Source organism: Sebastes umbrosus, chromosome 13, assembly GCF_015220745.1.
Source record: "Sebastes umbrosus isolate fSebUmb1 chromosome 13, fSebUmb1.pri, whole genome shotgun sequence".
Lineage (NCBI taxonomy): Eukaryota > Metazoa > Chordata > Actinopteri > Perciformes > Sebastidae > Sebastes > Sebastes umbrosus.
In genome coordinates this window covers 9432901-9454132 of record NC_051281.1, presented here as the reverse complement: position 1 = coordinate 9454132, position 21232 = coordinate 9432901, and the positions used below count along the sequence as shown (strand labels likewise).

Here is a 21232-nt window from a genome sequence, read left to right as displayed (position 1 = left end):
TGGCATCCCTGTTTCTGAAATTGATCTCTCTCTCCCTCTTGGACGGAGAGACTTTTGAGAAATCAACGGCAGTCTGCTAACTCTGGGCAGGGCCCAACACAAAATACAAAGGGTACAAGGGGTTGTTTTTTGTAATTGTATTTTATTTTACCAAGGGTATTATTCAGTCATTAACATTCATGTGAGAATATTTTCCTCTAATTTCAGTGTTTAATCCCATAAAAAGAATCATTATCATGGAAGTACAGCAGAGAGAAAAGGCTCAGTCTTTCCTGTAGCTGTTGCACTCCTGAAAGAAGAGTTAACTGCGAGCTGTGATAAATATTTCATAACATAACTGCAAGATGAAGGCTGAAGGATAGCTTTTAAAACTAGCTCAGAATACCAATTGGATGGCCTTATAATTTCCTTTAGATTAAATGAACGTTTTTCCGTGTTGGACAGACTTTGTCTAACACTTAAGGATGCCCACTTAAAGGTTCTATACTTTGAATTCAGAGCATTAGTATAGCAGCAAACAGCTGTTTGCATCCTAAAGATATAGTGGAGTAATGGCATCCTGAGCAGAGAATGAAGTCTCTCCCTCTCTGTGTGTTGTAATCCAAGTTTATCTGTGCTTTGTTTACGTAGCCGGGCCGCTGATTTAAAAATCCTGCTATAGCAAAGACATGGCCCGCCCTACTCTGCCTCTGATCGGCTAGTACTCACTGCCTTCGTTGGTTGGATTGGTTTAGGCATGAGGAGCAAGATTGGTTAGTGTTAGGGTAAGAATATCACGGTAAGCCAATCAGAGGCAGAGTAGGGCAGGTCATGCCTTTGCAATAGTAGGATTCGTAATATCGCATCCAGGCCCACCATGCATGCATTTTAGTGCACAGGAGTCTCTCTGTTGTGTCCCTCTGGCTAGCTAATGGCCGCCGCTCTGCACTGCGCTCATAGCCTACATTCAACACCATCCCAACCCACGACATCGTTGCAAAATCGTAGCACCCAACCTCCGGTTCCCCCCCCCCCCCCAGGTTAACACTGTTAGCTCTGTCAGCACTGTAGCCGTTGTTTGCACTGTTCGTGCTGTTAACATCGGCTCAACCGCCGCCATGTTGAAAGCAGTGCTGAGACAACAGATGTGCTCTGAATTCCATATTGAGCACCTTTTGGTGTGAATGAAAGGAAATTTGTTTCCCCCAAAGGATCAAGAACATTTTGAATTTAGGATTATTTTTTGATTTTAAAAAACCCATCATCATCACTACAAATTGTAATAACCAATTCTTATACTTGTTACTATTTACAATGACATAAGCCGCTTATACAGCTGCATTACCATGCATTAGCATATTCAGATTGTATCCAGATTAAGCCTGATTATGTTTACACTTTGCATTAGCATGCGTCAACAGTGTCAACAATACGATTCCATCATGATCTATTTCCATGTCACAATTGCACACCTCATCAGGACCACACATCCCTCTCCGCCCTGACAGAAAATGGTAAACAGCTGAAACCCAAGACAAGCAGAGCACGTCAAAGTGTACTCTATGTGAACTGCATTTACACTTTCCTTCGATGTGATCAGAATGAAAACCCGTTTGCCTGTTTGTTTATTTGGATCACAATCAATCCATCTTAGGTGCATTCACATCGACCCAGATGCATATTAATGCCTGTTATAATGTTCTACTTTCTCTGTGCCTTACCTGATTTCTGTCTGGTCAGGTCGAAGCACATGAAGTGTAATAGGCCTTATCTCAACTTGCCTTCCTCAGGGGACGAAGTGCCCGTCGCCCACTGCGTAGACGACCCCCCATCCACAGAAGTGGCCTGCGAGGTGGCCTGTCCTGCAGACTGTGTGGTTGGCTCCTGGTCTTCCTGGTCACCCTGCTCTCACAGCTGTGCCACCAAGACAGCAGAGGGTCGACAGAGCCGAACTCGCACTGTGTTGGCCATCCCAGGGAAAGGTAAGGCAACGTTCCCTCTGACTTCTTTGAAGCCTTTCCCACTTGGTGTTTATGAATCGGGTTTATTTGCTATGTTTATTGTTGTGTGCAGAACTTCCCAGATATCAGTTTTCAGTCAAACAAAATGTCACAACCAGTGGTGGAATGTAACTAAGTACATTTACTCAAGTACTGCACTTAAATACAATTTTGAGGTACTTGTACTTTACCTGAGTTATGCTGCTTTATACTTCTACCCCATTACATCTTGGAAGCCAATAATGTACTTTTTACTCCACTACATTTATTTGGAAAAGTTAGTTACTTTGCAGATTCAGATAATAAATAATAAAATAAATAAATAAATAATAAAAGTATGTATTATCATGGATTTAGTTACCCAACAGCATATAAAGTAATTAACATTAGCTCCACCTTTACCAGCTGCAACATATAAGTGATGATCACATTAATGCATCAATAATAATAATCCAATAATAACATATATATATATATATATATATATAATTCTGAAACAGGTCATTCTGCTTAATGAGTACCTTTACTTTTGGTACTTTAATTATATTTTAATGCCAATACTTTATACACTACTTTAGTACTTAAGTAAGTTTGTGAATGCAGGACTTTACTTGTAGCAGGGTTTTTTATATTATAGTATTGCTACTTTTACTTAAGTAAAATATTGAGTACTTCTTCCACCGCTGGTCTAAACTGTGACGTTTTAGTTTCCTCTGATTTTTCATTAATGGGACTTTTTGAAGGTGGTATTGCTGCAAATACTTTAGATTTTAGCTGTCATTAAGTGTGTAATTGTGTTAATGTCATACAGGGTAAATACTAAGCAGTACTAATACAGAAATGTATATACAAGGGAAGACGACAAGAGGTTAGGGAGGACATAAAGAAATTGCTGTAAGTGTAATTTTGTAATTCTAAGGTGTACATTAAATATTTACAGTACAATAGTGACATTGTTACTGATTTCTGAAAAACGTACAAAACAGGTCTGAAGTAATTTAAGAGGCGCTCCATCGATTTTACCCATCAAAGTCTATTTACAGGTCTTGGGGAGTACTACTATACTGTATGTGTGAACAAGTTGGAGAAAGCCTTTTGTGTCTCCATAGGGAGCTGCACAAAATCTGATAAATTGCACCAAATGATGTAGCTCGAGGCTACAGTACATTAGCCGTTAATAGCATAACACACCTGAATCTCCAACTGAACTGCCTTTGGTGGAGTTGCATTATGGGTAACGTAGGTGCCAGATTTTGGCAGGAGTGCAGTGCTAAATCATTGGAGTACTCTTTTTTATTTACAATATATTTACTCCTTTAATCTGCTGTGGTACAGTAAATACATTGCAGGATATATCACGTTAATATTGTCACTGGGAGTCATCACTGAGAAACCCACAGACAAACTAAACTTGATTGAGCCAAAGTCTTTATCGTAGTGCTTTCACAAACACTGTGGGATTCCTTTAGCTGCTATTTCTGTAGATTTCAGAGTGTTATTTAGACATTTTTCATCCCAGAAACATTTGAGGTTTGAGTTGACCATCCATTATCAAGGGCTCTTTCTCTGGCCAGCGTTTTTCTGCGTACTCCAAGTGTTGTGTTTCCCAGTCAGACAGAGTCTTGGCAGCCAGCTACTACCCATTAATCCCTATAACCAAACGCATATCTGCTCTAACAGCTGATGAAAGAATCTCACAGCTTAAGTCAGGTTGCACACTGTGTTGTTTATTATCATGTTGCTGGCTATCTGCTTGCTGGCAGAGGAGGTGTGTGTGTGCACTGTAATTGTGTTCATATGCCTGCATGTTGTGAGACAGTAAGGAAGAGCTGGAGAATGCAAAACGGACTGGAAGGTGCATGTGTTTATGTAGTTGTGGTTCAGTGACAAACTCATCCTGGCCCCTCTGTGAGTCACAGTTCGCTTTAACTCTCCAGATGACACCTAGTGTATGATCCTACTTCAAGTGAACTATCCCTTGTTTTACCTCCATGTAGATTGAACACATCCTGACCCGTGTAGTCCCAGTATTGTTCAATCTCAGCACATCCCGTAATGTGGATGTGTGGTGTTTGTGCATGCATTTGCATATCCGTCTATGTGACAGAGGGTTTGTCAGATCCCTTGGCGTCACTTAAGCGTCTGTATTTTACGCCCTGGAAATGAGAACGTACTGTATGTTTACCTGTGTATGAGTTTGTGTGTGTGTTGTTTCTAGTTATTGAAATTTTCGGAAGAAGAGAGCTTTATTTGATTTGAAAATGAAACGATATAAACTTAACATTTTTTCATTCAAAAATGTGCACAATACATAAAGACACAGATCTGAAAATGGTACAGTAGGATTAAAAATACACAGACAAAACACAGAATTGGAAAAATAGCCAAACACAACCAGGCTGTTGTTGCATGAAATTGAAAGATGGCACTGTATTAAAAAAATCTTAAAAATCTTAATTTCCATAGTGATAATATGGCCATTTATTTATTTATATTTGTTACTTATATTCTCTCTACATGTGAGCGTTTGCCTCAGCATGATCACATTGAACTGGTGGTGTCTGCAAATAGAGGAAATAAGTCACATAAAAAGTCATATTAATGTTGCGCTGTGATATTATTTTTTCATGTTGTAACCTGAGCCTACTGCACAGCAACATCTTGGCGAATACATAGATGTTTCCACAAATTTCTTGCTGTAGTGTTGCACGGTGTCCTTGAGGTTGAATATGTTGAACTGTACTGTGTGTGTCCAGATAATGACCAGATATATGACAACCAGGATCCAGGCAGCGAGGACTGGAGGAGATTGTTGTGGTGTGGCCGAGGGCGGTGTTTCAATTAACCTGTGAATTCTGTTACAGTGGTCTCACTGTGACTTTTCATTTATAATTCAAACTTGTTGTAACTTGTAAAGTGTCTGCTCAGGTAACCAAAACAAACATTTGTTTTGTCTCTAAGCAGCCGGCGGGTCAATGGTAATATTAGCATTTGACTTCCAGCAGCTAACCACAGCTTGTTACTTTAGGTGAAAATGTATTTTAGATTCTGTGCAGATGACATGTACTACCCTGTCTACCCTGTGTCTACTCAGTTTTTTTTCAGTTGTAGAATCATACAGCAGTCTTCATGTCTTTGACTCTGTTTTTTTCCTGTGTGTTGGTGGCCAGGAGGCAAGGAGTGTCCGGCAGCTCCGGCCTTGGAGGAGTGGAGAGTCTGTAACGACCACCCTTGTATGATGTTCTACTGGGAGGCCTCAGCCTGGGGTCCCTGTATTGAGGAAACCGTCATGGATCTCAATGAGACCAGCTTGTTGAATGGGACCGCTACATGTGCCATGGGCGTTCAGATCCGCAAAGTAAACTGCATGAAGATGAACGTTGGACCTGTCACAAGTAAAAGGTACGCTCTCTCAATAAGCAACTCTTAGGCATCTGTTTATACAAAGCAAGGTGGCAATGCAACAGAGACAGAGCGCAGCGTCTCATACTCTGAAAACCACGCCAACCGGACGGGAAACAATCGGCACCATAATAAGCAACCAAGGGCTGAAACGTTAACAAAATGCCTGTCGCTAGCTAAAAATGTTAGATTTGTCAAAGGATTATATTAGCACTACATTGAGTTTTCCTTTCATAATGGCCATTTTATTTCATTATAAATTCCATTTATATTTATTTTAGACAGAAAAAGGTTAGGAAGCATGTGCTCATTTGTAGATAGTAATAATCCACAATTAAAACCAGGTACATTATCCATTCATGTAGCCCTGCAAGTCACTGCATTTTCTACAACACTCCCTACAACACAGCCTTGGGCGTTTATATGGTGTGTCCCTGCCGTTACTGTAGTTGGCTAAGGCACTTGCAAGCATAATACAGCATAGCTTTCTGATTTATTCACATTCCACAAGTTGCATATTGTCAAAATGCTTTAGCTTAACTTACAGAGAGATATAGTTAGCCCAAACTGACATTTGGACAAAATGCTTGCTGCTCATGTAACTCTAGGCATACTGAATGTCAGGATCCCACTGTTTTCCCATTCTTCCTGCTGATTCCTCACATCTTGTTGCCTGTGTCCTCGGTTTTTCGGTCCGGCAGCTTATAAAATCTTAGTTCTGGGTGTTTTACCCTGTTGGTAGTGCATCCTACCACACAGCAGCTTTTAGGCATCTGTCTGTTGTTTGCTAACAGACGTAGTGACAGGGAGGAACCTTCATACAATACAAAGTCAATGGAGAGCGATCAATTGTTTTCCCCTCCGGTGTGGGTGGGACTTAATGTCTTCAATTCTATAATATTATAACTTTTTTTTTGCGTATATATACATGTTAAGACTGTCTGTATCATAAATGATACATTATTTTAAGGGCAGCAGTGTGTCTTTACAGTTTAATGAGTTGGGGATGTTGTTGCCAGCATGTTTTTCAGTCTGCTGGGGTCGAATCAATAGGGTCAGGGTTATCAATAAATTCCCTTCTCCTGTTTACCTTTGGATGGTGTTGAGCCAGATGTACTCATATGTTGTTTCCAACACTTGAGTTTTTCTTGCCAGCTTTTGAAAACCAGACCTACAATAGTATACATTGACATCAGGTTTGTTTTCACTCAAGTGATACAACATGTGGTCATAAAGAAAATAAGTGAATATGTTGTTTTATTCCACTAACAATCAGTGTTTTACTTACTCTGGATATAGTTAATTGCAAGAACTATGTGTTAAATGTGGGGACTAAACTTCTATTCTTGAGTCATTATGCCAGTATAAGAATGGCGCTCTGTAACAGAATATTTTCTTCTTATCTCCCTATCTGACGCTGCTACTTTACTTATAGTTTTAGATGCTAGAAAAGTGTCCCGAGAGAAACGAATGGTAAATTATAAGCGAGGAGTAAAACAGCTTTGTAAAATGCGTGAGGAGTTGAGAGGTGATCATGTTTCTCTTACAGAGAAAATCGCTTATGATTAAAGATCCCAAAAGTATTTTACTTGAAGATATATTGTGTATGCTTTTACTTACTGACAAATGACCCAGAGGACTTGATGCACTGTGAAATTATATCCCCAGAGGTTTGTACACTGAGCTCTTCTTTTGTGCTTTCTGCCTGTGTTCAGGATTTTTTTTTGTGAACCTGAGATTCATTTTGCTTATGCTCCACCATTATCTGCTCCTCTTTCAGCAATACAATATCAAACACTGCTAAGGGCTTTTGTGCTGTCACTGTAATGATGTTATAGCCCACACCAGGAAGATAGATTTATAAATAATTCACAAAGTTTGCCCTTCTTCAGCGCGATATATTATTGACAGGGCCATAAAGTGGATTATGGAGAGGCTTTTTTCTTATGAACGTCCCGTCTCCCACAACAGAGGCTTTAATGAAAGCTGTCATTTCTGCTCCACCGACAGATCTCGCCTGTACAGTATGCTGCGAAGTCAATCACTTCTTTGCTATTCATATATAACTGCAGAGTGTTCATCTAATGGAACAGCACCTAACACATGCTATTCAGCTGATTGTGACTGTCAGTAACAAGTTACTGCGGCCTCTCTGCTGTCTCTCCATAATGTGCAGTGTGTAAGACAGGATCAGGGTTTGACTGTGTCTATGTAGAACATCTTTAGATTAATATCCAGAAGACAGATACACTGTGGTAACATCTTTCTTGGACTGAAACCTCCAAATATGGGGAGATAGGAGAGTTGAGACTCTGCCATTTCCGTTGCTTCAACCTTTGTTTATCTTAGAAATCGCTCCCATCTGAAGGAGCAGATGCCCCCTGAATATATTTGATGTTGTACTTGAGGAGGGTCACTTGAGTCAGCAAACATTTAAGCATTTCGTGCTTAGCAATAATCTCCATGGTGCACACTGGCTCAATGATAGGTTAGTGGGTCTTTCTTGGTATTAGTACAGAGCCCTGAGCCCTCACATTAGATTGATTTTCAGTTTAATATCCGCTCCCCTTTCTCACATATTGAAGATAAAATAACAAACTAAAGCAGTGGTAGTAACTCTAACTTTTTTATATTATATATGTGAACGAAAATGATCTTTTTTCATAATGCTGAAAATTGTAAATGCTAAAAACAACACCCATTAAACTTAAAAGTAGGGATGCTCCGATATGAGTACTTAATAATACCATTACAGTTCTAACAATGACTTTGAAAATATGTTTTATTTTCATCTGATGTTCCTCACTTCTCCATATTAGTATGAACTCAAATTTAAATTGAGCTAACTTGGTATTATATGAACATTTTGACTTGGGTATTTGATTGCAATTACAATAATCAACATGTGTGAGAGACATTTAATGTTCCCAACACAGTTGAGCACCACAGCCTTGGCTGTAAGTCTGATTCCCTCCTTCTGGGCGTACTACACAATATTCCCCCAGCTGCTCCGCTGCGTTGCCGTGCCCTCTGGCATGCATCACTGCAAAGAGGGAGAGAGAAGAGGTAGAGATAAAGCTGGGGAAGGATGGGGTTTTATGTATCTTGCCTCCTTATGCTTTGGCATACTTTGATCTCATTTCTGTGCGTGCTGGCTTTCTGCAGTCGGTAGGATGTGGCACCATGCTGGATCTCTACTGAGACCTGGATCTGGTTGTCAGGCAAAGGAAGTCACTCACTATGAAATGAAATTGGGATTTCTCTGTGTGTGTGTGTGTGTGTGTGTGTGTGTGTGTGTGTTTGTGTGTTGCAGTTTGGGTGGGGGTTGGCTGCTTGTTGATGAAGACATCAAAGCTCATGACTTATTTGATTTTACATAGCTGCTTTTAATCAGCACCACTTCAAGGTTGCACAACACGCAAAATACAACACAGCCGACGGCCTCATGACAGAGAAATGTTACACAAGATATGTAGCCGGCTAAATACAGAGGGGATACGTGATTATTTTTTTATCTGAAGATAAAGAAATTGGTAAAAGCCGGCGATGCGCTCTTTAAAAACTGGTAATGGTGTCCTTGGCGTGGCAGGAATGATTCATTGGTAAACAGTTTGCATATCCTCACTTTTCTCAGGTTTAATTAGCAGCCACGCTGTGGACTTTGATTGATTTTTCCTCCTAGAACATTCTGTCTCCTTGGTGGCGGCAACAAAAAGACTCCTCTGCTCTCTACATGTATATGGAGAGATATATGCACTCACCTGGTTTCCTCCTGCTTTTAGCCACACGGTCGCAATAACACATTTGGTAGTAATTCCATGTATTATGTATCATTCCACAAACACAAGCGCTGTAAACATTTATATATTGACTCGTGTTATTTATTAACATATAATTCTTAAAGCTGCATTATTTTTGGTAACCTGAGGCCAGCGGAACAAGCTGAAATGGTAAATGGTAAATGGACTTATATAGCGCTTTTCTAGTCTTCCGACCACTCAAAGCGCTTTACACTACATGTCAGTATTCACCCATTCACACACACATTCATACACTGATGACAGAGGCTACTAAGGTGCCAACTTTGCCCATCAGGATTTAATCTAAATACTCATTCACACACCGATGGCTATGCCTCCGGGAGCAATTTGGGGTTAAGTGTCTTGCTCAAGGACACATCGACATGTGACCCGGAGCAGCCGGGGATCGAACCACCGACCTTCCGATTGGTGGACAACCTGCTCTACCCTCTGAGCCACAGCCGCCCCATGCTGAAAACACAACATTGATATATTATCAATGAACTTGATATATGTTAGCAAATGAATTATTTATGTGCGAATCTAGCAGACACGTTAATTGGGATAGATTCCAATTAATACCTGATGCTTATTTTTTTATTCCGAATTCACAAAGGTGGTCGATAAACATGTCCCCTGCAGACTTCCAAAAGTTAAGGAGACATTTACCTTGGATCAACTCTGAACTCAAATCTCTTTTCAGGAAAAAGGATAAAGCTTGGCCAAAATTTTGTCAGAGGGAACATGCTGTGAGAAATATCAGCAATATTGGTGTTTGTTTTAGGAACAACGAGATTATACATCTCAAGGGCTTCATCCTGATGCAATGAATTTGACTACAAATTGACTGCATAGAGTAACTTAAAGGGTAACTTCGGTATTTATCAACCTGAAATTGGTCGGCAGCCGCTAAACGGGCTGTAATGTAATCGCTTAGGGCAACCTGGCATCAATCAATTTACGTCCACTAAAAGTGCTAGTTTTTGCCGCTGACAGGCTCAGGTTGTTACAGAGAGAAATAAAACGCTTTTCTTACCTTTCGCTTGATGTAGTCTGTTTGTCACTGTGTGTCTCGCTCGGAGAAGTCTCATCTCTCTCAATCATCTAAATATTCATCCGTGACATTTAAAATCTTTTAGATAACACTAAGCTACTCTTTCTGTACTCACCGGTGTCCTGTGACACTCCTCTCTCCACTCTCACTCACGTTTCCACCGTTGTCTTCCGGCAACAAGTCACATGACACAATAACAACCAGAAAGTTAAGAAGGGTCCTTTCCATAATGTTGTCAGACACTTATAATAACAATCTGAGCCTGTCAGTGGCAAAAACAAGTTTTTGTACACTTTTAGTGAACGTAAGTTACGGTGCCAGGTTGCCCCAAATGATTACATTAAAGCTCGTTTAGTGGCTGCCGGTTACAGCGCCCTCCTTCAATACTGGACCAATTTCAGATATTGTTGTCCCCATTAGTCACTTAGACACAAAAAACTTAAAAAATAGGGTCCAGGTTGAGAAATGCCAAAGTAACCCTTTAAGCATTCATTTGGATTAATTTTGCTCTTTTTTGGTCTCCACCAACTCCTGAGACAAATATCTGTCTCTTCAGCTTCAGCAACACGCTCACCTTTTTTCACCAGCCAGTTGCTAACATTGTCTGTCTGCTGTTTGCTGATGGGCTGCTAGTATATTGTGGGTTTGTCAGAGCTTTTTAGCTGAAAAGAGATTACTTCTGTGGCTGAGGAGGAGGCTGATGAGAGCAGAGTTGAGTTGCGGGGTGGAATAAAAGCATCTCGTAGAGCCGAGATGAACTGCAGAGCTGGGCGATAGTTCTCTGTGGGTTTGTCACTACGAGCCACCCCTTTCACATTACACATAGTGTATATGATCCATTGTTAATATAAAACATGTTTATTTGCGCTGCTTTAAGATAATTGGGTTTTAAAAGTGTCAAAACATTATTAACCGTAAAATGCAGGCACATTGTGCGCTTGGATGGTGAGAAGCTTTTTCTTTTCATAGAGGAATATTTGTACCCTGGGAGGCAACTGAATATGTGAGAAAACTGTAATTTTTTATACTTATCCACCTTTTTTTCCTGAGCGTGCAGGCAGAGGGATATGTAATCAATCATGTTTTCTGTGGGGAGATGTGTGATGTCAAGGACAGGGCAGTTGTTTCACTGCACTGTCCTGTTAACAGCGAGACTCAGGACGTTTATCATTCATCGCCTGGGGGATGGAGAGAATTTAAGCCTGCTGTTTGTCTGCATGTTTAGGTGTTCAGATTCTGCTCGCCCAGGAACCGTCCGACCCTGTTTGCTCCCCTGCAAGAAAGACTGCATTGTGACACCCTTCAGTGAATGGACGGCCTGCCCATCAACCTGTATGCAAGGTAGCTTTTCTCATGAATTTCTATTAACTCTATTTAGCAATGCCTGTCAAATAGCTCCGCAATCTTTTAGAGAACCTCCTGTAACTATTGCTACAACAAGCACACATCTTTTAACCATGAGACCGGTGTTGGAGACCGGTGTTTTGTTTTGTAAGTTACGTTGGTTTCGTTTGTGACATGTTTTCCGTACTTATGTGAAGTTGTTGCCGTACGTACTTTACTTAGATTACACACTTATTTTAAGCCCAACCATTATGTTTTTCCTAAACCTGACTAAGTGGTTTTGTTGCCTCAACCTAACTACAGTTGTAGTTTTGTCACGTGGTGTACGAATGACACTTGAAAAAGCCTCAAATGCTTCCTCATGACACGCGAAATGTCCGTGTAATGTTGTGCTTTTTAACCGTGTTCCCGTGAGACCGGATTAATCGCTAACTAGTGACAGGAGGTTTTGTAAAAATAGCTACAATTTTGTAAGGAAAAACTAGTAATGTATAGTGTTAACCTTAATAGCATTACTTATTTAGAAAATATATATATTTTTGTTTGAAAAAGTCCTTGTTTGCCCTTAAACTAGAGCTAAAATGATTAGCCAGTTAATTGATTTGTCAATTGAGAAAAAAATCAATGACCAACAATTTTGATAACTTATTAATTGTTTGTTACTGGTTTTCTATTAAAGTAAACTAAAAACAATCTTTGGGTTTTGGACTGCTGTTCAGGCAATAAAAATAAAAATTTCAATTGCATTTCTGGAAATTGATTATTTTCCAAAGTTTTAAAGAACAAACGGTTGATTGATAAATTGAGAACATAATTGGCATATTTATCCAAAATGAAAATAATAGTTAGTTGCAGCTTCGCACAATACCTAATTAAATTGTTTTATATAGTAACAGTATCAAGACATAGTCTGAGGAAAGCCTCCTAAGACATGAGGCACATATGCTATAGTATTACAATGCCACCAAGGCTTAGTAAAAATTTAAATTGTTGCCGTACAAATGTGCTCTCCCATGATGTCTCTAGAGTATTCAATGATTACATTTAAGTGTAAATGACAGTGTTAACTGTCCATTACATTAAGCTGACACATCAAGAGGAAAATGGAATTTTAATGGGTTTCAATATGTGTACTGTAAGTATCTTGGAAATCAAAAAGTGTGTAATTGTTTTTAAAAGAATCGAGCCGGCCTCTCGTCTCTGTAAATATGCTGTAGTCCATTGGGCCCGCTGATGATGTAATCACTTTCTTAATTGCACCATTTTCAATGTTTAGTAATTAGTGTTGTGTAATGAGCCTCGGAGCGTGAGCCAAATGAAGCCATTACAGTGTGGTGTGTCCGAAAAACAGACTGCAGTGAAGTGGAGGACATCACAGCCACAAGGGCAAGCTAATCAGGATACGATCAACTTCCAGATATTACACTGCACCGGTGATAGTGTGTCGCTATTTATTTGGTGTCCCAGACATTATGTGTCAGCCGTTTGTCTCGGTATCATTTTACTTCCTCTTCCTCCTGGAAAAACAGTCACTTAAATACAACTGTGCAACTAATCTGCCACCGAACGCAGCTTATTTTGTGAAGATTGTGTTTCATGTTCAACAGAAAATACAACTGCCGCCACACAGTCTCGATACCGAACCATCATTCAGAGATCTGCTAATGGAGGTCAAGAGTGCCCTGACACGGTGTACGAAGAGAGAGACTGTGAATCACTTCCTGTGTGTCCCGTGTATAGGTAAAACCGGCATTCATAACCATTTTCCTTTCCTATCCAAGGATACGGGCATCTGCTGAAAGCACAAAAAAAAGCACATTCAGATAAAAATGTTTGTTTAACTCTTAAACATGAAGTCACAGCCAATACCAAAGTTATTGACTGACAGCTGTAATAGTTATTGCTAGATCGGGAGGTTACAAGGGTTATTCAAAGTTAGATAAATAACATTGCGTATGTATTTGGCATATTAGTCAATGACAAAAAGCTAAATCTAAACAAAAGTATGACATGACAGGCTGACAACACTGAGCAGCTTTGCCAATTGGACAAAGTGCATGGCAGTTTTGGCTGTATACTGAAGTTCACATAAAATTTTACAATATGGTATTGAGGTATGCTTGAGTTCTGCTATTACTTGATTAAAGAAAAATTGGTGTCCTGTGAGAAGCACAAATCTCTAAACAGCTTTTCATGAAAACCTGCTGTTTTCAGTAGAATCTTGATGTTGCTAACCAATAGTATTATCCAGTTAACACATTAGAATATGTAAATGTTGCATAAATCCAATAAAGAGAAGTCAGACTGTTTAAAGGGAACAGATTTTATTTTTTTACTTTAATCACAAGACAGTTGAGACCATTTTTTATTGTGACCTCATGGTGAATTCACACCAGAGTTGCGTCAAAGTGCGGCATGCGGTAAGTTTCAGTGCAATGTTTATGAAAACCTGCGGCTGTTTGATTCTGCGGCGAAGTGTGGCCACACTAAAAGTTGGGAAAAGTTGAACTTTTTAGTGCCGAAGTGCGGCCAGAGAATACCGGCAGCCAATTAGTAAACCGATCCTGTGACTCCTGTTAAATGTTGACCTATGTCAAAAGAATTTCATCCCACCTGAAACACTTGAAGCCTCCCGGCTGTGGAAAAATGTAATTATCGCGCTGAGCCGCATTTTGCCGCTGCCTGGTGTGAATTTGGCATTACAATAAGGAGTGCAACGTTTGTAATTTTTTTATTTTGAAAAGTTATGAAAAAATAGGGAAAACAAACAAAAAGCAATAGGGCATCAGTCTCTACCTACCTTTTAAACTTTTTCTACCAACATTCCACAAATAATCCTATATATTACTGTATACCTGTTAATGTAAATGCAATTTCACAGTATATAATCAGTGGAGAGGTTGACATTCAAGCAGCATAACAATGACACGTTTCCAGCAGTGTTCTCACCAAATACCAATCAAGTTAGCAATTTGGCTTACACAAATTTAATCACATTATTTTTTATTTTGATTGCAGTAGCAGTGATAACAAACTATATGTGTTCCTGCCTATATGGAGGTTGCATGTTGGCTGCATGTGGTCCAGACCAACAATTATAAATCAAACACAGAACAGAATTGCCTGTGGTGTAAATGAAGCTCCAATAACACACTAAGTCTGTCTGTCTCTGTGTTTCCACGCAGCTGGAGGACACACAAGTGGCACAGCTGTAGTTTGGTTCCAGACTCGGTTCGACGTGGGTTGTCCGGACCAGCAGAAGCCTGTGGAACTGGTTTAGAAACACGAGGCAAGTGATTTCTTTCTTTCCTGACCCATTATATCCTCTACACTTGTCAGCAGCTGTGATATCACCATTTAAAGCTCCGCTCCTCCATCTATTTACTCCCCTTATTTAATGAGACCTAATAACCCTTTCAGAACTGCTCCTTTAACAAGCAAGTGATGGAAACATAAAAGACGGAGGCAATTTGTCCAGAGGGTGTAACGAGATGAACCTTTTCAGTCTGTTGTCTTGATGATCTCATCACAGAGCTGGTTTCTTATTAATGAATGCAGCAAGTCAGATGGCATATTAGCAGCAGGTTGACAGAAATAATCAGCCTTGTTACACACAACGCACACATTAAATACAGACGTGTGTGGATGGACTCACACAATAAAGTTTTAAAACTTGTTGGGCTCACACAACAGTGCTCCTCCAATAGAGTTTTCTGTGATTTATGGTCGCAAATTAACAATGAAAATAAACTGTCAGAGAACACAATCCATTAATAATGAAAAGCCCAAAACAGAAATTATTCCTAATTCACAGAAATAAATTTAAATGAACTGTCACTTGTGACTTGTGAACAGTTTTAAGTGAACCTCGTTTCCCCCAAATGGATACAAATATTTAGACAAATGTTCCAACAAATGTTTTCATTTCTACAGATGAATGCACATGTAAAATCTCTCGGTGCAAAATATCAACACATAAGGTGCACTGGACGTGCCTTTGTGAACGGGCATTTATTATTGTGCATTTATTCTGTAGTTGCTTTTGCAACATTTTTCTAGGTGAATGTGAATTGTTTGGATAACAACCCACAGTAATATACAGTCACTAATCTAGCTGGCTGTAAATGCTGTGGTGTGGCTTTAGTCAATGCTTTGTATACAGTATACATATATACATTGTAGATTTGCAATATATATTAATATAATGATATTGATACACTAATACAGATATCACAATTTGTTCTATTGATAGTTGTTTGTCATATATCAGCGTCTGTACTGAATAATGTATCTGACTATGTTATTTGTATACTGGCTAGTTTTGCTGTTATTTGAATATAATTAGCTATTTTTTAGGTAATTTGCACAGATTCAAGATAATTGAGAGGTTTAGTCTTCCTTCTTTTAACTCTGGAACAGTTTTTTGTCTGTCTCCTAACAATTTTGTTGCGGATTACTTTTTTTTTTGATGTATCACAAATACTTTTAGTAATGATTGTCCTCGTAAGTCCGTGTAGGAGATCGGGGTGGTGGATGGGTCAAACAAACACACGTCTGTCACCCAGGATGCCGCTGTTCGTGTCCCGTGTGAAACAAAAAGTCAATGTATACTTATTTTAATTTACGTCTGTAGCTTAATAAATTAACTAAACAAACGTAGTTATTTTACGCCAAACCAATGATCTTTTTTTTTACTACACCTAACAAAGTAGTTTGGTTTTGTTTGTTTCAATTTACAACAATGTTTAAAACTATTAAAAAATGCAACCAGTCCAGGAGAAATTATGTTTCCCTCGAGAAGTAATTGAGAATGCAGTTTAGTTGTATGGGAACATAATTTTCTAGGTGACAGGGTAAAAACTGACACTCCAAAAACACTTAAAAAAACTTTAGTTTTTCATGCCATTCCGGGTATATTTTCCTCTTAAGTGATTCACTTAATATGATGTGTTGTTGATGTTTGTTGGCTGTATTATGATATAATCATTACTATTGGTAGCATCCCTGTGTTCACCACACCTAATTGATTGTGCTCTGTGAACGTTTGAATGGGTTTTCTGGAATGTGCAGATTCCTGTTTACTGTCCTTCATGAACAAGTGCATTTCCCTGAGTGTAGTTGTGAAAACGACTGCCACTGGCCCAAATCGTTAAAGAGCCAGAGTGTTAATTGGATCATTTCAGACTCGTTTAGAGGAGAGCAAATGTCCCAATAAATCCCAGAAACTGGCTGCTCTATCTAATTTACTGATGTGATTCAAGTCAAGTTTTCAGTGGCATTCTGTGCCGCCCCGAGAACCTTCCAGCATTTCTGCTCTCACCGTTGCTCACTTACACTTGGTGGTATAATTATGACTGACATTTCTCAAGTGAATTTCTATGACTTTTTCGGTGAGGATGGGGAAAGCGTGTGTAGCGTTCCCAGGTTAAGAGCAAGCCTCATTGACCTTTAGAGCTTCCTATTTGAATATGATTAGAAAATGACTAAGTTAAATACCTGTGACATTTGAAAAAGTGAAGTATGGGTTTGGAATTTGCAGTCTGTAGAAATACTGGATTTAAATATAGAGTTGAAGCAACAAAGACTCTATCCAGGGTTTACTTTCACTCAGTGGAGGGCTGAAACAATTCAATGAAAAGGACACATAAATGTCACATTGGGGCATAATTAGGGCACAATAATTGGGAATATGGCCATACGAGGGGTATGGGGCCATTGGATAAGGGCATATCAAACATTTAATGACAGCAAGTTTCAGCAGGAGTTTCTCAATTATGTTACTCAAGGACCTTTAAAGATGCTGCATTGCCCCGAGAGAGCTCTTTATATGCTATCATCCACCCACACTCAGAAAGTAGAATTTAATCTGATTTAGATAACATTACCACTTAAGATGCAGCTTTATTTCATTTTATTGTGTTCATGTAATTGCTCTTGCAGTTTCCATGTAATGAAGTCCAATTACACATTATGCTTATTCTAGGACTGTCGGTTAAATATTGTAATCGCTATTAATCTCATGATTGTCAATAGTTCATTTTGATTAATTGCACATTCTTTTTATCTGTTCAAAATGTACCTTAAAGGGAGATTTGACAAGTATTTAATACTCTTATCAACATCGGAGTGGGCAAATATGCTTGCCTTGTGCAAATGTATGTATATATTTATTATTCAAAATCAGTTAACAACACAAATCAATGACACATATTGTCCAGAAACCCTCACAGGTACTGCATTTAGCATACAAAATATACTCAAATCATAACTCGAGCCCAACAGGCAACAACAGCTGTCAGTGTGTCAGTGTGCTGACTTGACTATGACTTGCCCCAAACTGCATGGGATTATCATAAAGTGGGCATGTCTGTAAAGAGGAGACTCGTGGGTACCCATAGAACCCATTTTCATTCATATATCTTGACAGCAGAGGTCAAGGGACCCCTTTGAAAATGGCAATGTCAGTTTTTCCTCGCCAAAATTTAGCATAAGTTTGAAGCATTACTTAGCCTCCTTCCCGACAAGCTAGTATGACATGGTTGGTACCAATGGATTCCTTTGCCCATTTGCGTTAACGCGTTATTATCGCATTAACTTTGACAACCCTGCTTTATTCATTTTCTATTTTCCCTTTTTTTAATACCTCTTGCTTTTCTGTTTTGCCGTTTGAAATTCAGATTTCCTTAACATGACTTTCAGTGACGCTCATAATATTCAACACTGTCATGTTCCATGCAGTTTCAATATTCACATCCTGTGGGTAGGGTGTGTGAGATGGTATCTGCTTCAAATATTCCTCTTCATCATTCATCATTGAGAAGCTGAATATGAACAAACAGGTTGTGCAGCATTATCATGTCAAACATTCGTCCTGTTCCACTGCAAAATATAGGTCACCTTCTCCTCTGCATTTTCCTTCAGTTGCATCTTGTGGTGACTAATGTCTAAGTCTATAAACTTACACATGTTATGTTGACTATTTTTAAAGCCATAAATGATTAAATGTTATATATACAGTACTAACATAGCACTAAAAAGTCTCTGGTGCATTTACATCAACTGTACTTTCATTAATAAACCATTCTTTTATAATACAATATTTATTAAATTAATTAATAAAGCATGTATTGCCTTATAATTTACCCCGCATCTTGCCCAATGTCAGCCGTGATCAGCCCTGGCCATCCCGTAGAGGATAAGTAGGTATAGATAATGGATGAATGGTGGAATCAACAGATTTGTAAATGACTATACGGTCTTATTATATGAATAAAACATTCACAAATGATTTAATTGTGAATAATTACTACACATTAACATTAAATGTTGGTATTCTTTAATCCTTTTGATCCTATCCTTGAGTGTTGCATGGTAAAACATGATAAAGACGTAGTCCTACCTTTTAGCACTGCTACTGTGTAATATTCCTTTGTCTTCTGGCCATAAACAGCCAATGAAAGTGTTTGCTGTCTGACTGCAAAGACATTTGCTGCGACTCTGTGAGTCACAGCTCAGACAGGCTGGTTTCAGAAGTTGCTAGAAACTCAGTTTCCACAGATTTCCTCGAGACCCTCTCTTCTCTGCTCCTGCTTTGTACATTCATACAACTCGGGATAACTCCAAGCTCTAAGCCCGTTCTCATTCCCAGGGCGTAAAATACCGACGCTTTGTCACTGTTGGCGTGTGATGCCGATGCACAAGGCACCCTTTAGCGTCTGTATGAGACACACCGTGCTTTCAAGAAACTACAATGGAAACCCATCCGCGGCAATATGAAACGCAAAGAGAAAGTGCGCCGGGAGTATGGTGACGTAGTTTAAAGAGCAAAAAAACACACACTGGGTGGGCGGACGGGGAAGTGGATGGGTTCAACAAAGATAGGGCTTTCATCCAGGAGACCGCTGTTCATGACCCGTGCGTTAAGTTTCACTTTCACTTTACAAATAGCCCAATCATGATTTTTTTTCCCTAAACCTAACTAAGTGGGTTTGTTGTCTAAACCAAGTGTTTTTGTTTGAATTCACAATGATAAGCACGTGTATGCAACCAAAAGTGACATCATGGGGTCTGACAAAGCGTCCGTATGTGACGGGTTGGGATGAGAACGTGTTGAGACATCATCTAGTCCAGGGGTTCTCAACCTTTTGTAACTTAAGGCCCACTTCTGTTTGCCAAAAACTTCCAAAATAAATAAGGAAAGAAAACATAACATGACAGAAAAAGGAGAAAAATAAACTGGGTTGTAAATATGTGTTATGCCACTGTCAGCTGTAATGACCAAAATAAATTTTGAATCCAAATTGAATGTATTCAGGCTCATATATCCTCACCACATTTACTGGCACCGGGTCGTCTCCCACATCGCTTTATCGTTTAAAAAATGATCCATTTTGTGTCAATGCATCCGAGGGAACAGTGGCGAAACACGTTTTTCTCTCCCTGATCAAGTTTCATTACGTTACGATATTATAGCGATTATTTGGACAACGATACGATATTTGTTGTTATCACAATTCAGGCACCTGCGATTGATATGAAACAATATTATATCCATATTAAACACGATCAGTTACATTTATACCAACTCACTAAAAGCAAATAAATATGATTTGACAGTTTTATTACTGGGCTCTGTAGTAAGGAGGTGCGCTTGGACAGGAATAGTGACACAGACGTGCCATGGGAATTTCAAAATAAAGGCATATCTTAAAGATGATACCAAAGATGATTATTTTGAATTTAATTTAACCATTTGGCAGTATCTCCGCGGTTCACTGGTTGAGAATAGCTGCTTGAGGTGCTGCTCAGTGCACATCCGTATTAACGTTTCCATTGACTTTGTTTGTTTGCTGCGTCCAAATTACTCTGAATAAACACATTTCCCACATTTGCTATGGAAATTGGGGTTTGCATCTACATGAAGTGGTGGATTTAAATGCATCAAACCATACACTTTATATCATGTGTATTTCACTGAGCTTTTGGTCGACAATATTGTTTCACATAGATTGTTGTTAATTACAAGTACATTAGTTTTTGTATTTTGCCTCATTCTGGCTGAACTAACACTAACTGAGAGGCAACGCCAGGCACACAGCCACTGCAGAAACTTGTTTTGTTTTCCTTGAGGAAAGCATCGTTCTGGTTGCCAGGTTGGCATTCCTGGGAGAATTACTGTAGAGGAATGTTGGTGGGAAATTGGAAGCTTTAGTAGAAGTACTGTACAGCCCTGGGAAACTGGTACAGTAGATGGCTAGTGGATAGCGTTGATGGAACACTCAGTTGCAGAACAGTTAAATTAGCAACCAGGGAATTTCAGCCCAGTCAGGGCCAGTCAGATTGCTGGATACATTAGCTCAGGCATGTACGGCATGCTTCAGAAATGCATGCGACTGGGGTTTGTGTTTTACAAATCCAATATGCCCTTGGCTTGAGTAAATGCTTCCTCCCATCTCAGTGTGTGTTTCTGGCCCCATGTCAGATGCAAGGCTGTATGTTGAATAAATGCAAATGTCTGACCAAGTGAGGTGAAGGGTTGTGGTTCATACGCTGACCCGACATACGAGAGTTCACGGATAAGAGGCGTTATTAAATAAGACAAGATTTGAGAAGATGAATCCAACCTTGCCAAAAGGAAATAAGCTTCCACTAAA

General features: G+C 39.3%; 1 protein-coding gene across 2 annotated transcripts in view; it reads left to right on the top strand.

Moving 5' to 3' along the window:
• Window positions 1–21232, top strand: part of thsd7ba (thrombospondin, type I, domain containing 7Ba) — a 225420-nt gene that overhangs the window by 138904 nt on the left and 65284 nt on the right. For both annotated transcript variants that reach the window (XM_037789632.1, XM_037789633.1), the window contains 5 exons: window positions 1770–1961; window positions 5150–5381; window positions 11461–11576; window positions 13187–13319; window positions 14765–14868. In XM_037789632.1, the coding sequence (XP_037645560.1) occupies window positions 1770–1961; window positions 5150–5381; window positions 11461–11576; window positions 13187–13319; window positions 14765–14868 (777 nt within the window). The remainder of the gene's footprint in view (window positions 1–1769; window positions 1962–5149; window positions 5382–11460; window positions 11577–13186; window positions 13320–14764; window positions 14869–21232) is intronic.